General features: G+C 53.3%; 5 protein-coding genes across 5 annotated transcripts; 3 read left to right on the top strand and 2 right to left on the bottom strand.

The window, feature by feature from the left end:
• Positions 1–2,925: 2,925 nt before the first annotated feature.
• Positions 2,926–4,195, top strand: UV8b_07041 (uncharacterized protein; the record flags this gene model as incomplete). Its single annotated transcript, XM_043144538.1, has 2 exons — positions 2,926–3,106; positions 3,732–4,195. The coding sequence occupies 2 exons, from the start codon at positions 2,926–2,928 to the stop codon at positions 4,193–4,195; spliced, it is 645 nt and encodes a 214-aa protein (XP_043000473.1).
• Positions 4,196–4,525: 330 nt separating this feature from the next.
• On the top strand, positions 4,526–5,186 carry UV8b_07040 (uncharacterized protein; the record flags this gene model as incomplete). The annotated part of the gene is made up of 2 exons (XM_043144537.1): positions 4,526–4,792; positions 4,995–5,186. 2 exons carry the CDS (start codon positions 4,526–4,528, stop codon positions 5,184–5,186), a joined length of 459 nt encoding a protein of 152 aa, XP_043000472.1.
• A 548-nt stretch (positions 5,187–5,734) lies between these two features.
• On the top strand, positions 5,735–6,100 carry UV8b_07039 (uncharacterized protein; the record flags this gene model as incomplete). The annotated part of the gene is made up of 1 exon (XM_043144536.1): positions 5,735–6,100. One exon carries the CDS (start codon positions 5,735–5,737, stop codon positions 6,098–6,100), a length of 366 nt encoding a protein of 121 aa, XP_043000471.1.
• A 5,865-nt stretch (positions 6,101–11,965) lies between these two features.
• Positions 11,966–14,925, bottom strand: UV8b_07038 (uncharacterized protein; the record flags this gene model as incomplete). Its single annotated transcript, XM_043144535.1, has 7 exons — positions 11,966–12,304; positions 12,363–12,652; positions 12,705–12,882; positions 12,970–13,233; positions 13,291–13,572; positions 13,711–14,388; positions 14,566–14,925. 7 exons carry the CDS (start codon positions 14,923–14,925, stop codon positions 11,966–11,968), a joined length of 2,391 nt encoding a protein of 796 aa, XP_043000470.1.
• A 2,716-nt stretch (positions 14,926–17,641) lies between these two features.
• Positions 17,642–18,869, bottom strand: UV8b_07037 (uncharacterized protein; the record flags this gene model as incomplete). Its single annotated transcript, XM_043144534.1, has 3 exons — positions 17,642–18,394; positions 18,451–18,624; positions 18,804–18,869. 3 exons carry the CDS (start codon positions 18,867–18,869, stop codon positions 17,642–17,644), a joined length of 993 nt encoding a protein of 330 aa, XP_043000469.1.
• Between the last annotated feature and the right edge of the window lie 1,314 nt (positions 18,870–20,183).

The raw sequence follows: 20,183 nt of genomic DNA, 5'->3' as shown, positions 1-20,183 counted from the left end.
GTATACCCCGAGACATGTGGACAACGTATTGCTACAGACGCCGAGCAACTAGATATCCCCCCGAAAAGGTTCTCTTCTAATTCTTAGCATTTGCCTCTTACCCATTTAAATGGGGATTAGCCGCGTCTACCTACCCCATCTCTAGCGGGGCACAACGATTCCTACACCGGGCTGCTGCAAGACGACGAGAATGTTACCCGGCAGTTGGCCGAGCAGGAGGGCCGGGCCGTGGGCTTGCTTTACAACGATTTCCCGATAGACGACCCGCTGAAGGCGGCTATAAGAGACTACTACGCAAAGGGCATCCGCATCTGGCAGGTATGCCCACACCTGATCCTCGCCCTAGGCAGGAGTATAGGCTAGGAGTTTACCTGTAGCGACAGCGCCACGTCGGCTCTTAAGAAAAACCTTTGCATCTTCCGGTCTGCTAGAGCCATCATCAACAGCCCTAACAGGCAGGGTAGGGCGTGACCTTTCCCGGGATTGACCTCCCGCTGTGGATGATGCACTACAAGGAGATGCGCCATAGCGATTCGTAGAAAGGGTTGTCAAGGCGCATGGCTAGGAATCAGCACTGCCCTCGCTTAACCCCCGTCGCAGGGCATAGAAGCTGAATATTGCGTCAAGTTCGTTGATCTGGATAGCACACATGATCAGTGGATGTTAACCAAGGCTTTTGTCTGCAGCTAATAATGACGCTTTAACAGCCATGTCTCGCCCCAATAGTCTAATGTTGTTCTATTCTAGTCCAAAGTTCGTCAGAAAAGAAATTAACTAATAGTAGGAGCGGGGTTTACAGAACAAATATAGTCAAGGGGATGCGGGTGCCAGACCCCAGTGGCTTTCATATCTACAATATCTATTAGCTGCAAGACCAAAGAGCACATAGGTAAGGGGACGAACATCAAGTCCCATGCATACGTTTTTAATGCAATTACTATGGAGCTCAGGGAGGCGTTTCCGGCCCAGAATAAGCTCGGCTGCAGAAGCTGATTGCGTTAGCATATCAGGGGGTTCGGGAACAGAACCAGCACCCAAAAACTATTTTTATCTGGTAAGCTTCTGCAGATAAACATCTAGTCTAAATTTATCTAAAAATGACTAACTGACATTAGCGGCGATATCCACGCCGGAAAAAAAATAAAGGGAAAATATCTGCCAGATCCCAAAGGGAAACGTTTAACATTGACCTACAAGACCCAAGGTCTAGAACTTGGGGACGTCGTCTCCTATCCCTAAGAAGGCCGACTTAACTTTAAAGCAGAGCGGCCAAGTACTTTAGCCGACTAAAGCAGAAATCTGGATCTTCTCTTTCTATTAGCTACAAGACCCAAGAGCACTTGGGCAAAGGGACGCATATTACAACTCATGCATATGCTTCTAATAGTACTACTAAAAAGCTTAAGGAGGCGTCTCTAACCGCGGATAAGGCCGACTCGACACTAAAACCGAGCGGCTAAGCAGTTTGGCCAACCGGAGATGAAATCCGGGAGGCCCAAACTATAGCATATTCACATCTTGAGGAGAATTAGGGACGCACCCCCGGGCTACGATTAGTTACAAGACTGAAAACCTATTTGGAAGTACAGCTTAAGGCGATGCAGTTAATAAAGGCGGAAGACTGCACAGAACGCTTCAAGCAGTATTAATGGCGCTTTCATGGCTTCCCTAAAGAGATTATTAACGACAGAGGTTCGGATTAGGGACAATTCGGGTCTACGCTCTACAAGTCAGTCGGGACCAAATATCTCCTCTCGACAGCGTACCACCCTAAGACCGATAGCCGGCACGGAACGGGAAAAGATGGTGCGGAACTTCTCTTGGCAAAGCATTTCCTCTCTCATCGGAAGACTCTACCCCCGCATATTATTGCAATGGCAACGCCCGACCAAGTTCTGTCGGGATTGAACTTTAGAGGTTCATTGGCTCTACCCTCCAACAACTTACTCACTAAGAGCCTCCCTAATGAATGCGACCCTAACGATCCTGGTCCGCTCCTTAACGCAACCATCTCTAAGATGGTATAAGGCACACTCGACCGAAACTCTAAATGGCAAGGCATCTATACAGTCTATAAACAAATTCTGGACGACGGCCCACAGTGCCCTACTTCCATTGTTGACGCATGGAAAGCCTCTCACCCAGACAGTACCACCCAGGCCAGGAAAAGGAAGCGATCGAAGCCCGCGATCGAGCCAACCCCTACTAAACAGCCCAATACAGACTCAATCAACACAGAGTCAACATCACTTCCAGCCCTGCCCGTCCCGGACGTGCCATTCCCCCTCCTAGAGGTCCCATTCCCAGCAGCACCAATCGCGTCCCCACTCTAACTCCCGCTATTGCAAACTGTCTTATTGGTACCGCCGGAATTCGTTACTACCCTCGTCAATCACACCGACGCCATTCTCCAATATGCTGCGATGATACCGGATTATATTACCGCTCTCAACGCCCATACTAACGCCCTCAATGCCTACCACGACACGATAAAAGCGTCGGCGAACGCCAATACGTCGATACGCAGCACTCCAACCATAGTCACCCGCAAGAATAAGAAGATAAAGGTTGTAATCCTATCGACCCCAACTATTACCGACTTCTAGCATTTAGATGCGGAATAACGATAGACTCGATAGAGTCGCGATAGACTTAAGGGATATTTCGCTAGCTGATAAGCTGATGACGATTCGATGCTTTATAATGATGACTCGACGTAGACGTCGACTTCTTTTTCAGTAGCAGCATCTATCACCTCACATAACGTGACGGCAGCATGCACGTGATATAGAACTAGATATATAGCTTTACGTCTACGCACATCGTAGACTAAACAACCAAGCCTATTACATCCCACATATTTGAGCCTACGATCGTGACAGGGCTCTATATGCAATTCAATTCACGGCGCTAGGATCCAAAATCATGTCCGACGCTGCTATAAGCAGTGCTGCTGCCGGCGGCAGCCCCCCCTGCCCCGCCTCCCTCGAACGTCCTGATAGCCCGAGGAAGCCGCCTCGCGCGGCGGGGGATTACCTCCTTAAATGGGACTCTTCTGATAAGGCATATGCATACGCCTACGACCAAGAATTTCTCTATAAGCGGTGTACCAAGAGACTACAATCTACCGGCGTGCTGCCTATCTGCAAGCCCCCTGGAAAAAGCGAGTGGTGCACTTGCTGCTAGCGAGCACACGCCTCGTGCGTGACGCTAGATATAAAGTTGGCTGGCAATCCCACGTTGCGGCGCATCCTCCGTGCGCAGATAAAGTCGGCGAAGGATGGCACGGCCGTTCTAGAGCCCGCGCGGCCTACATCCGCGATGGAGAAAGCCTGCGCGCGATAGTAGCGCTATTATTCCGACGACCTATTACGACTTATGCATACCTCTTTCTTTACCTTCTATTAGACTCTACGAGCTGTCTATTGGATCCTACAGTATACTTATCAACCTTGACCATCCTAGGCATTCAGATCCGTAACAGTGACGTTGCCGCATATATTTGATACCAATCGCAAAATAGGCGTCTTCCTAAGGGGTATTAATAGTCAACAATATACCAGACGACCTAGACGTCCCTATTCAAAAGGAGCCCCCCTTCGTAGGCCCTTACTCGGCAGAGGATATTGCACGGGCGCTCACTATTATTAGCTATATCGATGCGCGTCGAAAGGCCACAGGCGGGCGGAATGTCCATTGAATTAGGCACCATAAGACTGCCGCCCTACTAGCCCCCACCAAGCTTCCCGGGTACCACAACCCGGACAATAAACCCGTGGCGAGCAATAGGGAGGGTGAGGAGGGAGAGCCACTCATCGACAGGAACGCATCTTTGAATATTTTCCATCGGTGTATGGTTTCGGCTCTGGCTGTCAAGCAGGACAAGCCGGACAAGCAGGACAAGCCTAAGACGGGCGACAACGACAACGACGATGACGCTAACGCTGACGACATCGATGACAACGACAACGGAAGCGATAGCGACAGCGGCGACGAGCCTGACGAGCAACCAAAGGGCACCACGGGCGACTTCGACCCGCTTGGTGCCCTCTTCGCCAGCTCCTCCACCCTGACTGATCGCCTGATGAGGGCTAACGGCAAAGCTCTGCCGAAGGCATATACTTATATCTCGCCCCCTCTTCCCCCCCCTCACCCTACTGATAGTATCTTTTCCGATTTCCGATATAGACGATAATTAGGAATTTATAACCCCCCCGACGGGCTATAGCTCTTCCTCCGCCAGTATGCAAGATAATAGCCTGCACATGCCATTGAATATAATAGAAGGGACGCACAGTATATCGTGCCCACGCACGTTTTCAGCTTTTTAGATAATGTATTCAACAACCTGTACAAGTCGAGTTATAGGACGCCTGGTGTACCTATTACTCGACCGCATCTGCCGGCGCAGCTCGATATACTCCCAGACAAGAGATTCCCCATTGTCCATGTCCACGCTGGCCTTCCATTACCACCAGGAACAACATCACCACCACCCAAGAAAAAAAATTACCGCAGCGCGAATATGTCACTTTACCTTGACGAAGCGGGGTCTGACGGCTCCAATGACGGCGATGCGCCCAGCGATGCTGGGTCTTGGGGTGGGATTGACGACCCGCCCCTTGAACTTGACGAGACGACCGGTGCAGAGCCGGCTCGTGAGGGAAGCGCATCCCCTGCGCTGGATGAGAACGCCATCATGGCGCAGAAAATTCTTCTGCTACGGCAGATATGTATGACCTGCCTTCGTCGCGAGGTCAAGGAATACATGGATAATCCGCCGGCCGAAATCGTTTTGCCGACGTTTCATTGCGAGTTCGCAGAGAGCTCGATTGGAGCGGATAACGCACCACGAACGACTCGGAAGAAAAAGTCCGATATCAAGAGCATAACCGCTCGCTGCGCACATTGTAACGCGAATAATCGCACGTGTGCGCCTATAAGTCAATACGATCCCTTTTCGCATAGGTTTCGCTAACAGGTCGGTTGCGTAGTATTGGCCCCTTATGTTGGGGAATTTCGAGGATGTTATTGCGGTCCTCTCATGGCTCCAGTCTTTACTGGATGCCCGTGTGGAGGAGCGCGACGACGAGAGCGACTGCATGGCGGTTGATGGGGAGGGAGGCGCTGTTAGGCTCTATACCTTCTCAGAGGATACTCGCATGCGGATCGCTTATCCGCCCTAAAGACCAGGCAGGACGCGCTGGTGCCAGTCTCCTTGACGCAGCCATGTTATAGCTGTGCCTGCGATGGATTCATCTCCGGGGCGCTATACTGCACCAGATTTCTCGCCCCCTCTCCCGCCCCTTACCTACCAATAGTATCTTTCTCGACATAGACGACAATTAGGAATTTGCAATCCCCCCGACGGGCTGCAGCTCTTATATCTTGCTGCTGGCGATACTTTGTTCTAATATAGACGCGGATTAGGAAATAAGAAGCCCCCTAATATGCCATTGCTCTAACGATAGCGGCTCTGATTACGGCGGCTCTAGCCGCAGCTCTTCCTCTAGCAGCAAGCGAGACAACGGCAGCTCTAGCTATAGCCCATCTTCCGCCAGCAAGCAAGATAATAGCGGCTCTAACTATTTTTCTTTCAACAGACTACATACAGGCACTACCCTCAGGAAAAGTGTTATACCGGAGCCATTTTCTGCACTAGGTGCATCCCTATTTCTACCCCGACTATACAGCCGACATTCCCCCTCACTCACGAGCTTTGGTACCAGTCAATATGAAAGTCCCTAAAGATCACCAGATGATCTTTGAGCCCACTGCAACCCCCAACCTCCAACAATTCGCATCAATAGTCGACCACGAGACAGCCTACATTATCGTTCACAACACATCCTCTTGGCGTATCCTCGTGCGCAAAAACCCGCTTATGGGACAAGCAAGCCCTGCAGACCATTATGCACAAGCTTTCCTCGTGGACTATGTAGAATCTGCTGAAGCAGCCGACCTGGCAACTGTATCGACTCACAACCCCACGGCCAAAATGCTCGTGCCCGAACATATGGCCTTAGAGTCAGCCTTAACCTACATTCACCCAACTAGAGTCAATATCTACGACTCTAGTGACCCGGACGAACTCAACTAACTCCGTAAACTCGTCGACGAGTTCGCCGACCTCTTTAAAGACAAAGGATACGCATATATCCCACTTAAGGAACAAATGCGCATTCAAATGAAACCCGGATGGGAAGATATGATCCCCAAAAAGTGCAAAATCTACCCAGTCGGACCTGACGACCGAAAAGTGGTGGAAGATACTATGCACGGTTTAGTGGCAAAAGATGAGGCATATCGCACTACGTCCCACGTCTCCTTCGCTTTTCCGGTTTTCGTTGTCTAGTAAGGTATAGCTGAAAAAGGAAAAGGCCGTATGGTAGTCGATATTGGAGGACTCAATTTAATGATGATGCTTCATGTATACCCCATAACAAAACAGGAAGATATCATCACAAAGCTAGCTAATGCTACCTACATAACTATCGTTGACGCCATGAGCTTCTATTATCAGTGGTTGATACACCCTGACTTAAGATGGGCTTTTACTGTCGTCACTCACGATGGACAACACACATTCTACGTCCCCATCTTGGGTTATAAAGGCTCTAACGCGTATGTACAGCGTAGAATGGACAATATTCTGCGAGGATCAAATGCGGACGCCTACTGTGACGATATCGTTATTGCCTCTTCCTTCACCAGACTGCCCGTCTAGACTGTGTATAGTAAGGAATCAACAACGGAAGATTTCGCAGCTATACACAACGGCAACCATGTGGGATACTCCAAATTAAGCAAAGCAGCTTAGCTGGGTCCTGCCTGGAAGATTTGCCCCAAGATGGTGAGGAGGCGCCCGACACCGAGTCGGTTCGCGATACAGACGCGCCCCCTGAGGGGGAGGAGCTTGCGTTCGTCGCGCAGAAAATCTTTCTGCTGCTATAGATGTGTATGACTTGTTTTCAGCGCACCGTTAAGGAGTACATAGACAACCCGCCTCTTGCCATTGAGTTGCCGACGTTTCAATATGAGTTCGCCGAAAGCTCTATTAGGATAGATAATATACTGCAAATAATGACCTGGCGCTCCAAGAAGAAGACTAATGTCGAGTCGATAACGGCGCATTACGCGCACTGCAACGCTAACAATAGAACCTATGCGCCTGTGAGTAGTTTAATCCCTTTTCGTTTGGGTTTCGCTAATAGGTCGGTTGCGTAGTATTGGCCCCTCATGTCGGGGAACTTCGAGGACGTCCTCGCTGCAACTGTATATTCACTAGGGTCGACCGCGATTTCGAGACTTTTTGAGAAGCTGTCCACTTTGTCGGATCTACCACCCCTGACGTCATAAACCACACGGCAACCTGCAACCGCTCTTGCATCCACCGTGTCCGTAATACATAATGTTCATTGATTTTTTGCTTTCTCTACCAACTTTACTCAACGGCAATGACGCAATTTTCGTGATTGTCGACAAATTCAGTGAGAAACTTGTGTTGGCGCCGTGCAAGGATGCCTCGTCAGCTCAGCAGGGCGCATCTCTGTGCTTCCACCCACGTTGCGACAGGTCTCCAAGTCCGAGCCTGGGTCTTCCGCACATCGAAAAGCCAGGAAAAAGACGTCCGTGCTATTGACGCCGCGGTCTAAAACGTCAAACTTATAGCAAGCCGCCAAGGTGTCTGAATCTGGGGTATCACGCCGCAGTAACGTCCGAGTCAAAAGCGCTGGCGTTGCATTCTACAATGGCGGATGCATCTGGATCTGCAACAGAACACTAGGAGCTTCCACCTCAGCAGCGCTACCAAGTCACGCCGAGATCCCTGCAACCCGATTCATTGACAAATTTGGGGCTACAAATGGCACCATAGCTAGATGCTTGGCGGCTATACAGATGGTTTGGGGGAGGTCGAATACCAACTAATCTCACAACTGTATGAAGAGGTGCGGCATGGCCCTTCGTGGGCGAAACTTTAGCTCCTAGCGGGCTGGCAACACGGTTGCCTTTAACGCTAGGTTTCGTACCGTTCTGGAACATGATCTGTACGAGAAGCTACCAAAGCACCGGGAGATCTTGAACCAGGTTAGTTCACGATGTAGCCCGCGAAGGCATCGAGCTGACCGACGCCGAGGTTACGCGGATACAGAAGGAGAGTAATGAAGGCAGGGTCATTACCTTTGGCACAAAGAGCTGCCGGGACCAGGCGAGGTCCGATCTATACCACGGCCTCGGCACGTTTTTCTCCACGACAAACAGAGAGCCAGGGGGGTATAGATCTTCGAGATTATCGGACTAGCTACAAGATTGCCGAAATAGGGGCCCTTCAAGTCAACACTCGTGCATCAGGAGATCAGGCACTTGCATCGAAGAGGCTACGTAAACGCACTATAAGGCTGCGTCAGGCTGACGATAACACTATAGAAGCGCTCTATAATAGCGACTTCACTAACCGCAACCTTGCAATCTCACCAACCACAACCTCAGCAATAGAGCTGACCTCTGCCATTTCACAAGCAAGGCTCGTGACCCGACGAGTCATTACTATGGCACAGAATAAGCAGAGCATCCTATCGCCTGCGGTACCGAAATAAGGAGATGTCCGGGGCCGGTCGGGTCGCCTTCAGCCCGGTTTCTCTAAGCTCTATCGCTAGCGGGATCGGGTGTGGAACATGGCCGAAAGCGTCCGCTGTCGCTGCGCAGCCTGCGTACGCTCTGACTCTGGCTGCCGGCTGCATGCCATTTAGCTTGCCGTGCGGATGCCGAACGGAACTACACGATCCACGATAAGGAGCTCCTCGCGGTTATCCTACGCTTAAAAGCGCAGTCAGCGAAACTCCGCTCTATGGCCACCCCCTATACGATCCGGTCCCGTCCCTCTTTAACGCTCCCCCCCAGCACCTGGATATCCACGACCGATTTTCCGCATCTGATGCTCGGCATATGCCATTCCCAGATTTAAAAGCGGATCCGTGCTACAACTGCTTCGATGGCTGCTCGAGTTCTTGCGCCTATATAAAGGATAAGAGTATCGAGTAGATAGAAGATAGAAGAAGTCAACTTAATTACCTACACATTTAGCACTGCCTACTTACTAATAATAACAGGAATGCCCTGATATAAAACTCCTATATCAGAGCCATTATATACACAGGATGCAGCCCCTCTTCTATCTTGACTACGAAACGGATGCCCAATACACTCAGGACATTGGCGAAGCCCTCTACTAGTAGTACCAGGAGCACTTCGGCCAACGCAACCCGGATGAATTGATCACATTCTGCGACTGTCCTGCCGACCATTCTGCCGACCATGATTAAGAACGGGACCTGACGCGCTGCACGACTATCTGCAGCTTTGGCAATAGCTCGCCCTCAGGTGGCGAGTCAGAGATACTGGGGACGATGGAGTGGGACATGGTGGAGGAATTGAGGCGGTAGGTAACAGCGGATGCCGACTTGACGTTTGCGGAAGATCAGACGCAAGTGGAGGCTACCAGGCCCACGGCAACATCAACCAGCGTAAAGGACATATCGAACGGCTTGAGGGTGATTTTAAAGAATTTACTGTCTCAGGCGAGGCTCGCCTTCAGTGGAATCAACCACAAACTCGGGGAAGATGTCCGAGCAAGCGCGCAGTTTCTTCGCTGATGTTTCGGTGCGGTAGTACTGGCCATTATTGGCCGGAAACTATGAAGACCTGTTGGCCATTTTACAGTGGCTAGAGATGTTGATGGACACGCAATATCCGTCCTCGGATAGCGACGAGGAAGAGGAAGGTCCTTGATACATCTTCTTAGCCGATACGCGGCTGGGGCTCTCGCTACTTACCCTAACCCTTCGAAGACGGAGGCAGCATATGCTTATTATCGAAATCCCCTCGTAGCAGGAAATAACCAGCCGCACGAGGCGGCTTCCAAGGGCGATCCGGGAGCGAATCCAGAGCAAGGCAAACGATTTCGATACACGGCAGCTTATCGACAGTTCTCGAAGAACGTTTCTCCTACCATGGAAAAAGCATCATTATTTATCGAGATGTTTTAGAACAGACTGCACCGACTGTACGTATTCGGATAAACCTAGACGAGACAAGAGACAGCTCTATCGGCGACAAACCCAGTCCAAGTCGCTTCAACCACATTGAAATACTTGAAAAGCGCAGCATTTTCCTTCTGCTAATAAGTAGCCGGTTATGTTTTAACGTTGGATAATATAATGAAAGTTCTGCTGGCCAAGTCAGACGAGGGCCTGGAAACTTGCTTTGGGACCGATTCTACGAAGGCGGAGAGTGCGATAGTAGGTGGTAGTAAGTGGTGGAAACAATTCGACGGGTCGCCAGCTGGGTTGTAGAAGGGTTGTGGCCTAGCAGCTGCTTTTATCGTGAGAAAAGATACCCGACAGCTGCTAATGAAGAATATCCCCCCTGCCCCCACAACCCCTGATGAAGACAAAGGCGTGGGTGGGCAGCGGCAGAAACCGCACCATTCACTGCCTGTCTGGACACCTGGTGTGCGACGAGCTCGCGCTTGACGCTATCTCCAATGATTTGTTTTTACTGCTCCATCATCTGGCGTCTTCCTCTTTTTTTTTTTTTTTTTTTTTTTTTTTCCCGGTTAATAGATTACAGCTTTTCGCCAGCCTTCTCTCCCGCGTTCTGGGTTTGTAACAGTCGGTGCTAATTGCACGACTAGAACTGGAACTAGCACCGGACTTTTTCATCCCGTTCGTTTTTCCGGATAGTTCAAGAGTCGTTTACGCCTAGCGAGCCTCCTTCCTGCTCCGACCGCCATCACGTTCTATCTATCGAGCTTCTGCTTCCCATTCTGTATGTTGAATGCGGTAGATAAAACCGGGACGCATGACACATCTCCTTCCCTTCTAGAGGACCGGTCCTCCGACCTTGACCATCCTGTCTGACAGGCAGAAAGCACCTGGTAACCACCTCGCCAATACCTTGCCATCGATCGACTGCAACGCCGTCTATCCGGTGGAACGGCCTGCAGCAAAAGACGTTCACGACCTTTCCTAGACACAGGATAAAGCGGGCACAGCTATTCGGCTCGAAACGACCAGACGCATGCCATCATTACTGTCCACGGCCGCTTCGCCATCCAACGGACTAAAGTGGCAGAAATCCACACTGTCAACATCGGCTGCCAAATCTAGATCACCAAGGACCTCTACCGGCACGCAGACGGAACCTATTGCAATCCTCGGTCAATTCGAGGACATCCGACCGTTAGAGCCACGCCCTCCCCTGCAGCGCGATTAGGTATTTGCACCGTTGCAGAGCCGCACCACTCACCACACGCGACCACGGCATACACATAAATACCGCATCGTCGGCATCGGGCCCTAACTTCCCCATCCTCTCTTGTAAATGGTCAAGTCAAGTCATAATAGTCATAGTAATACCACATCGTGTGTTCCGAACAAGGGGACGACCTATCCGCCAAGCTCGACTGTAATCACATCTACAAAAGTAAAGACAGCTCCTCTGCACGGCGTATCACCCTTGAGCCGGCGGCGGCACAGAAAGTACTGGTCAACTAAAATCGAGATATTCGGATACGTGCAAGTCATGTAGAAAGGCCACCTACACCGACTCCTTGGATGGTCAGCACCCCCCCGACAGGCTTATAAACCAGCGATCCGCAAAACTTACAAGGCTTGTAGAGGCATTCCTCGACGACCGGGTCTCGATGGGGAAGGATCATCTTTCTGCACGAAAATACCGGCGAGGATAACGGGCTTGCATCACGGACCTCCATCACAGGCAAATCGTTCAACGAAATCATCCCCCGACTTGATCTTATTCGTCCATCAACAGCCAGGCAGCCTGGCTGGCAGCAGCAAAGAGATGACTGCTTTTCGTTTGCCGGCCTCATAACGCAGCTGTCAAGAGCCCTGCCGACCAAAAGCACCAGATTCTCCCTTCAAAGCTACAGCAAACGCCTACTCAGCTACGAACCCACTGGGCAGTGATCCAACGTTCCGCCAGCATTGTTCCCCCACCACGCGGGGAACGGGATCGACTTGCCACCCGCACCAAACACGGCAAACGACAGGATAAACAGCACAAAGAGGCTGGCTCCGTCAAAGGCGCCCGTGACAAGGTACATGTAGTCCTTGAACAGCCGCGGCTTGTAGTTTCGCAGGTAGAACTGCGTAAAGAAGCCCGCGATGATCCAGCTGAAGATGACGCAGGTCTGCGACTGGTTGTACGGTATGTAGCCGGCGTACTGTATAAATTGCGGCATGTGGATCTCGGCGAGAGCGAAGCCCTTTACTCTTGGCACAAACTATCGCACAATCATCAGTTTCAACGGTAAGGCGGGAGGAAGCAAAAGGGGCACCAACATAGGCAACTAGACGGTGAAGAGCGACAATGCCCGCGCCAATAGCTAGTCCAAAGGGCACGAAAGAGTAGGTCCTGCCCCATCCAAAGAGATATTTTGCCAAGGCCCAAGAAATGGCGTTTGTGTTGTACGACTGGATGCTGGCGCCGCTCCAGGAGGCATTTCCGTTCGAGTTGGCCAGCAGATCGCGGTTGCCGTTGACGATGGCTATCATGACGGCGTAGTTGATGAAGCCGCCGAGGACGGTGCCATATATCTGGGTGAGAAACATGACGCGAGGGGGGATTTTTACTTGGGTCGAGTCAGCAGAGTCTCGCGATGCACAAGGGGGGTGCGCACGCACGGTATTCGCCCATTTTCAAGTCACCGCACAGAGCGACGCAGTTGACAATGACGTTGTGGGACCAGGCAGAGAAATACATGTTGCCGATGGGGCGTCCGGGAATCATCAGGCCCGCCAACATCTTGGAGATGTTGTTGGTGCCGATGCCGTTGCCGTAGCGAGCAAGCGTCACGGTGCTCTGTCCAATGCTGCACGTGGTTAAACGGCGCGTTCTTTTGCGTTTTTTCTTCTTCTTGGAAAGGAGCAGGAACTTTAATGCACTGACCAAGGGGGCGATGATGATTCCCACCAGAAGTGCCACCAGGTATGCCCACACCGGCAGGGTAATGTCCTCCCTCACGACGACGACGAGGCCGAGAATGAAGCTGGAGACAAGGACGACGGTGTACCACCACCAGGGCACTTCCCTGTAGTGCTTTGCCATGTAGGCATGGTGCCGGTCGTCGTAGCGTCCCGCTTTGGCCGTCTTGTATGCCTGGACGAAATCCCTGCCCCAAAAGAGAACGCAGTGGGCAACCAAGGCGCCAATCTACACGAAAGCAGCCATCAGCGTCATGCCGGGCTTGGACCCACGAGTGCCACGTACAGCTGCATTGGCGATGAACATGGCATAGGCAAAGCTCCCGGCCAGTCGAGGAATCCCATACTGGGCCAACGCGGACTGATCAAGCACACCCTGGGACAGAAGCTTGGCGGTGGGATACGGCTCCCCGCTTTGTGTCCGCAGGCGCGTCGACATGAACGGCTGCGATTTGGCGTCCCAGGCGTTGGTGTAGTAGATGCTCAGCATAGCGATGAAGCAGACGAAGAAGCCGGCGGCCTGGTGAGTCTGCAGCTTGAGAGGGACGGACGTCTGAAACGAGGTGATCTAGCACGGGGGTCAGCGTCGGATCGCGCCGTCCCGTTCCATCGACCCCCCCCCCCCCCCCTCCCGCTTGTTTTCCTTGCGGCACACGAAAGAGGCACTGGGGCCGGAGAAGAGCGAGGCGCTTCAGTGATTGCTTACATATTGCCAGTCAAGCGAAAGAGATAGGATGCCCAAGCCCACATTGTTGGTCGCGCCGCCAAACAGGTTCGTCAGGAGGCTCGCCTTGGCGCCCGTGGCATTCATGGCCGCCAGGCACGGGATCGACACGGAGTTGAGCCACGGAAAGACGTAGGCCGGGAAGATCTCGTAGACGGCCATGCCGACAAAGCTGTACCAGAACACGCGGATGGGCTTCGACTTCTTGACGTCCTGCCAGTGCAGGCCCTGGAGGGTCTTGACCGTCGGCAAGGTGCTCCAGTAGACGGACTCGACGTGCCACACGCAGATGGGGCGGAGGACGCCGCAGACGCCGTAGCCAAAGAGGCCGATGGAGATGGTGGACAGGACGACGGTGGTGGCGCTCAGCGGCAGGTCGTAGAAGAGGTTCTGGGCGGCGAAGACGGTGATGCTGGCGGCGGCGTTGGAGGCGGACGTGGCGCTGATGGCGCACACGGCGTGCTCCTTGAGGTTCCAGGGCCCCGGGTTGACGAGCTTGAGGGCGCGGATCCAGAGGGGGAGAGTGCCGTGGCGCGAGGTTTGCCGCCATTGCGCTTCGTGGCGGTCGCCGCGGGGGAGGAGCGCGGCCCAGGCCTTGCCGGCAAAGTAGGCGATGAGGACGATGAAGATGCCCGAGACGGTGATGCCCGTGGGTTTGAACTGCGCGCGGCTGGGTCAGTCGCGGCTTCAGCTCAAGTCGCAGCTCGGATCAGATCAGCAAGTGGCGGCAGCTGCTGCAGCTGGCGCCGCTGGCGAGTGCGAGTGCGAGTGCGAGTGCGAGTGCGAGCGGCATCACCTGCTGAGCCCCTCGCACTGTGCTCCTCTCCCAATGCTCACCGAGTAAATCTGGCTCATGACGGCCTGGAAGGCGGACAGACACGACGCCAGAAATATGCTTCGCAACGTCAGGGCCGGCTCCCCGTCGTCCCGCAGCGGGAGCAGGTGCTGCGCCGCATCGTGCCCGGTGACCACGATGATTTCCTCGTCTCCGGCCTCCTTTTTGTTGTCGCCGCTCGAAACCAAAGCCGGCTTGGCGGCAGAGGCGTCAGCGTTTCCGGCGTCTGGGCCATCATCATCAGCATCAACATCGGCTCGGGCACGCACCGATTTCTCATTGACCACCTCGTCGCCGGCGACACGCTCTGCTTTTCCCGGAACGGCGTTGTCCCCCTCGGGCAGCGTGCTATTGGTGGCCATGGCCGAGACGCGACTTCCTTCCGGCGCCCGACGTCGAATCAAGCAGCTGTGAACAAAGGAGTGCCGACGTGTTGATGCAAGGCCGGCCGATCAGCTTCATACGCTTCCATACCAACCTGTCGCCTGGATCGCCAGCCTGTCCACTCCGTATCCCCGTACCTTTTATAGGTTCCCGGCTTCATCGCGTACCTCGGTCGACGCAATATTACTTGTCAGGCTTCGGATACCACAAGTGTCACCGCTTCTTCAGCGGCCAGGCCCTCATTTTGCTCCATCACGCCACGGCTGGCCAAAATGGGACGCTGGCATACAAGGCGTGGCATCTTGGCACCTGGACAGCCGCCGTCATGCGATAACACCTTCTTTGTGCTACGCTGGTACACTCCATATATCCCCTGTCCGGGGGGCGAAGGAGCGGGGATAGCGGGTAATTGGTCGGTTCTCGGTTCAGATTGGAAGGGGCGCACGAGAAGGAACCGAAGGTGACACAACAATTGGACACGAGAAAGAATACAACCCTCGCGTCATTCGTACGTGGCCGCTTGCTTTTGGTTTCTCCCTCCTCCCCCCAGCCCTCTTCCTCGGTGTAAAATGCGGGATGGACAGCCCAGAGATGGCAGCCGTCCAACCGCGCCAACACATGCGCTTACGTGCTTCGATAGATACGGCTGCACCGCAGTCACGCCATGCCGTGCAGCCTCGCACCCAGAGATGTCGACTCACAACGTCCTCTCGGATCCGGCTGCTCCACCTGGTGGAAACCGGCTCTCAGGAAGGTGATTGTGGCATGCGCAATGAACTCTAAGCCGTTGTCTAAGCCGCCCATCCCGTTGCATCCCGAGCGGCAACCTACGCCGGGGCTTTTGTTACTACAGTTCTGTGCTAGAAGCATATCTTTCTCTTTGGGGACTGCAATGTTTACCATGTAGTCCGAGTGAAGAATGCGCACCGACACATAAACACCCGAGACAACATTCAAGAAAGGTCTCGCAAGGATTGAAAAGAAAGCAAATCTCGTCTGCAAGAGTCACTCTCGCCGCTTGATTCACGCGTCAGTCATGGAAAGGCGTTCCCGAATCCATTTCGAGCCCTCCTTCCTGACAGAGCGCCGCCTGAAGCCATTTTACCACTTAACCGCCATAGCATTCACTCCCCAATACCTTCTCAAACCACCAGGCAATTCTTCATGTCGCGTTACTTGACGTTTTCTCGCCTAATTCCATGACATGGAACGACGTTCCACTCCACGAGCAAGTCGACTTGTTGCACAGACTTCACATCTGCCACGGTAAAAACGACGACGTGTTTCAATTCAAGGAAAGATGAGGTTTCTCCTGCTAAAATAGCAATGTCTTTAAAGGTTATCGGCCGGCTCTTGGGTGTGCTTCTGGATGCTACTCGCCAGCAAAGGTCTCATCTCATAAGGGCTCGGCGTCTCGACTTATCGTCTACCCTACCCGCCGACTTTGGAAATTTGGTCGACAAATGAAGACTAGTTCACTTTATTACATGACTCATTTCGCATATGTGATGACCAGAATAGCTTTGTCGCGATTATGGGAAGCAATAAAACACGAATCGAACTGACATAATGATGAGAATAAAGGACCCGGGGCCCGGGACCAGGTATACACGGAGAATTCTCATATTTGCATTCTTATTTTAAGATTATCCAAACCTAAGGAGTACATTTGACACGGCAATAATCAGCCTGCTACGCCACTTTAGAGTGTTGCATGGAACAAAGAAGTACTCGGGATTATTTAAAGTAAAATTCACAATTTCTTGGCTCTGGTTGGGGGGGCATCCCTCACTTTTTGCAGTCAATTTTCTTCCCCAAGATGGATTTCGAATATCAAATTCCACTTAATTACGGGATTTTTAGCAAATGAGGGATGATGTAACAAGACATCACAGTCACTCATCAGAATCACTCTATGGACGGCTGAGCAGTGACATCATTGAACAAGATGCTTAGCCAAGGCCAAAGTCGCGGTAGTGGCGTCAAACGGCAATATGTCTATTTCCGACGGCGACCTTGCTCTTGTCCATTTGCGCTTCTCGTCACTTGGGGCTGGTAATATAAAAGAAGGGTTGACCATGAAGTGATATGGGGCAAGCTGTTAGGGTTTCCGTTTGCCTTGCTTGACTCTTTGCACATCTCTTGCGACGCGACTGACGTGAATAAGAGCAGGCAGATAGCAAGCGGTTTGCGCATGAGAACGTGAAGTGCTGGGACATGGTATGATCAAGGCCCAAAGAGTCAACAGAACCCTATAGAGCTAACATTCCAGGATCCAGCAGGCCCTGTGTGTACACACCACCTTCCTATTGAGATGCCTGGTTGCAAATTGATAATATCCGCTACACTATATGCGCTTCGCCATGCCAATATTATGTAAAGGGCTCTAAATGCTATACTGTAAGCTGTAGGAACCTGCTGGATAAGATCTTGAGCACCTGCAGGTCTCAGGCCAACTTGTTCAAGGCACAGTGGGTATTTGATTTTCCGACAAGCAGCCTTTGCTTGGATGTACATCTGGCTAGCCAAATCATCAGTTCTCCGGGTTTCAAACTCTTCTCCAGTGTAGCTTCACGATGCCGACGCGTCATTGGCCGTGCGGCCGACATGGAAGCAGCCACGATGCGTGCAGTCTTGCTGAAGATAACGCGTCAGGGTGTTTTTTTTTTCAGCAAGAGACAGCAAGAGCTAAATCTACCCTGATCCGGACCCATTCTTGACCTGCACCTGACCACGCATTACAGTGAACCTGTATGCCTCCCCACTATCCAAGTACCTCACCCGGTCCTGCAGCTGCGCGGCCTCGACCTCTGCTTTGAACTCGTCGAGGGAAGAGGCGAAGACGTCGTAATCGTCAAAACGGACCGGAATGGTCACGTCCGGACGCATCAACTGCATCAACTGCATCAACTGCATCAACTGCACCCCCTGCTTGGCATCCATCGTCACCATCACCAGTGGCAGAGAGGCGCCCGGGATCGTCGTGCCCCCGAGATGGACAAGCATCAGGTCCAGCCTTTGCCCTCCGAGCCTCTCGGGTATTTCCTTCGGCTCGTCGACGAGCAGCGTATCGCCCGAGATGTAGATCCTGTAGCCTGCATCCCCGCCTCCCTCGCCGCCCGCCGCATCGGCCGAAGGGTGGGGGTGGCCGAGCTCGACGAGCCAGCCGCTTGTCGGGGGCAACGCCGGGAGGAAATCGTTCCCGGCGGACAGCGGCCCCGGCGGAACGTGCTTGCCAGGCATGGCCGTCACCTTGATGCCCCGAGGACGGGCCGGGTCCCCGCAGCCGACGTCGAGGAGCGCGCTCTCAAAGACATGCAGGCCGGCGACGTTGCAGAACGGGTCGCTCTTGGCGTCTGGCGAGGCCAGGCACCGCGCCCCGTGGGACGTGGAGATGATGGGGAACGCGCGGCTGAGCGAGTTCTCGACCAGCTTGTCAAAGTGGTCCTCGTGGTAGTGCGACAGGAGGACGCAGTCCACGGGGGGGGCTGGTCGAGGTCGACGGCGGGATCGGCGCGGCGCGCGGCGTCTGCGCCAGGCCCGAGGTGGACATGGTCGCCGGCGGGGAGGAAGTTGGGGTCGGTCAGGATGCGGGAGCCGCGCCACTCGATGATGGTGGTGGCCGCGCCGATGAACAGCACGGTGCCGTTTTCGTCGCCGCGGGCTTCGCTGCGGTACTTGAAGCCCGTGGGGGTGGGTAGGTCGGATTGCCGACGGCCCGGCAGGGGGGGGGGGGGGTTGGTTCCGCAGCAAGGGAAGTCGCTGGGTCGGGTCGACTCCGAACCATGGCTGAAGTCGTTGGCGACGACTAGGGGTCATTTATGAGTTGAAGACGAGAAAACCAAGGCTCGAGCACAATGAAGGCGCCGCGCTCTTCATGGCGTGCTGCTTGGGTGATTATGCCGGTGAATGACGTCGGCATTATGACGGGCTGATATCATGCCGGCGAAGCATGCAGGTGTCTTGACATCTGCGTGTAAGTGAGTTTCTGTCCGTGGAGTGGAGAAGCGCATTCATAGGAGAAACAGTAAGCTGTTGCATGAGTCATGACGGGGTGTAAACGTCTAACGGCGAGCAGGGCCTGCACACACACGCTCAGGACCGACCGATACATCGTGCTATTATGCTATCGAGCTCGTACGCACTGCATGGCACATTATGGCAATCTGCCATGGGCGAAGCATCATGCGCCACCGCGCGCTATTGCTACTGCAACTGCTGCCGCATGTACTAACCATGGTGCAACCGCATCCATCGGGCTGCGATGTTTCCCGCGCGGCCTGATGCGATGCTCTACAGAACGCAGCGTCATGTCATTGTCGGGACGCACGGGTAAAAGCACACGAATCTCAAGTCGTCGGAAAATCGGCAGCAGACCGAGCATCGAGAGAATAAGCTCTCTGGTAGGATGGGGGTTTAGCCGACGGGCCTCCCTTGGTGCGAGGGGACGGTGGCCACGACGGAAGCGGAATACGGCGGATATGGCATATCCTGCAGCAGTCACGTTGTGGCCTGGGGTCCGCGCTGATTTTCAAGCACCCCGCGGCCGATTACCTTCGCATCGTAGGCGCCTGCAGCGCTGAGCGCCTCGTGAAACACCGACCGTGATCGTTTAGCGCTGAGAACACGCGGGCCCCTCCGTGATGCACGCCATAAGGAGGAGAGCTCTGTGGAGTGGTGGTGAAGCCATCTCATGAGCGCCATCAGCCCCAGTCACGGGACCCGCCCTGTCCCCTAGTTTGTGGAGAAGGTCTCGCGGGCGCTTATTAGAGTCTTTTACTATAGCCACCATGGCGATGGATTGACCCCATGCGACTTTGTTTGCCCCGAGGCTAACCACTCTCATTGGTAATTGGCAGCCGGGTTCACCCGCTCACGCACCAGGCCGCAGCCCAGCAGCTGGTCCGATCAAGACGCGTAAAATGGTTTCGTGAGTCTGCGTAATATGCCTCCGGGGCAGAGCATGAGGCCATGATGTAGACGTGGGGTGCGGAGGACATTCCAGGTGAGGTCGACTCGGCACAAAGTCTAGACATGTAGCGTGGGTGCCCCGCTCAAGTATAAACACGCAGTAGTGGATAATTCAACCCGGTGTAAGCTAAGCCTAAAGTGGGACATGTACCTTTGCACACATTTTCTATGAGCAGAACACGTACAACTTTTTCTCTCTACTGATGCAACTAGCGCAATCTACGACTACCTAGGTATGTACATCTCAAAGGCTTTATATGCACTA

This window comes from Ustilaginoidea virens, chromosome 5 (assembly GCF_000687475.1).
Source record: "Ustilaginoidea virens chromosome 5, complete sequence".
Classification (NCBI taxonomy): domain Eukaryota; kingdom Fungi; phylum Ascomycota; class Sordariomycetes; order Hypocreales; family Clavicipitaceae; genus Ustilaginoidea; species Ustilaginoidea virens.
This window is presented reverse-complemented; position numbering and strand designations above follow the sequence as displayed.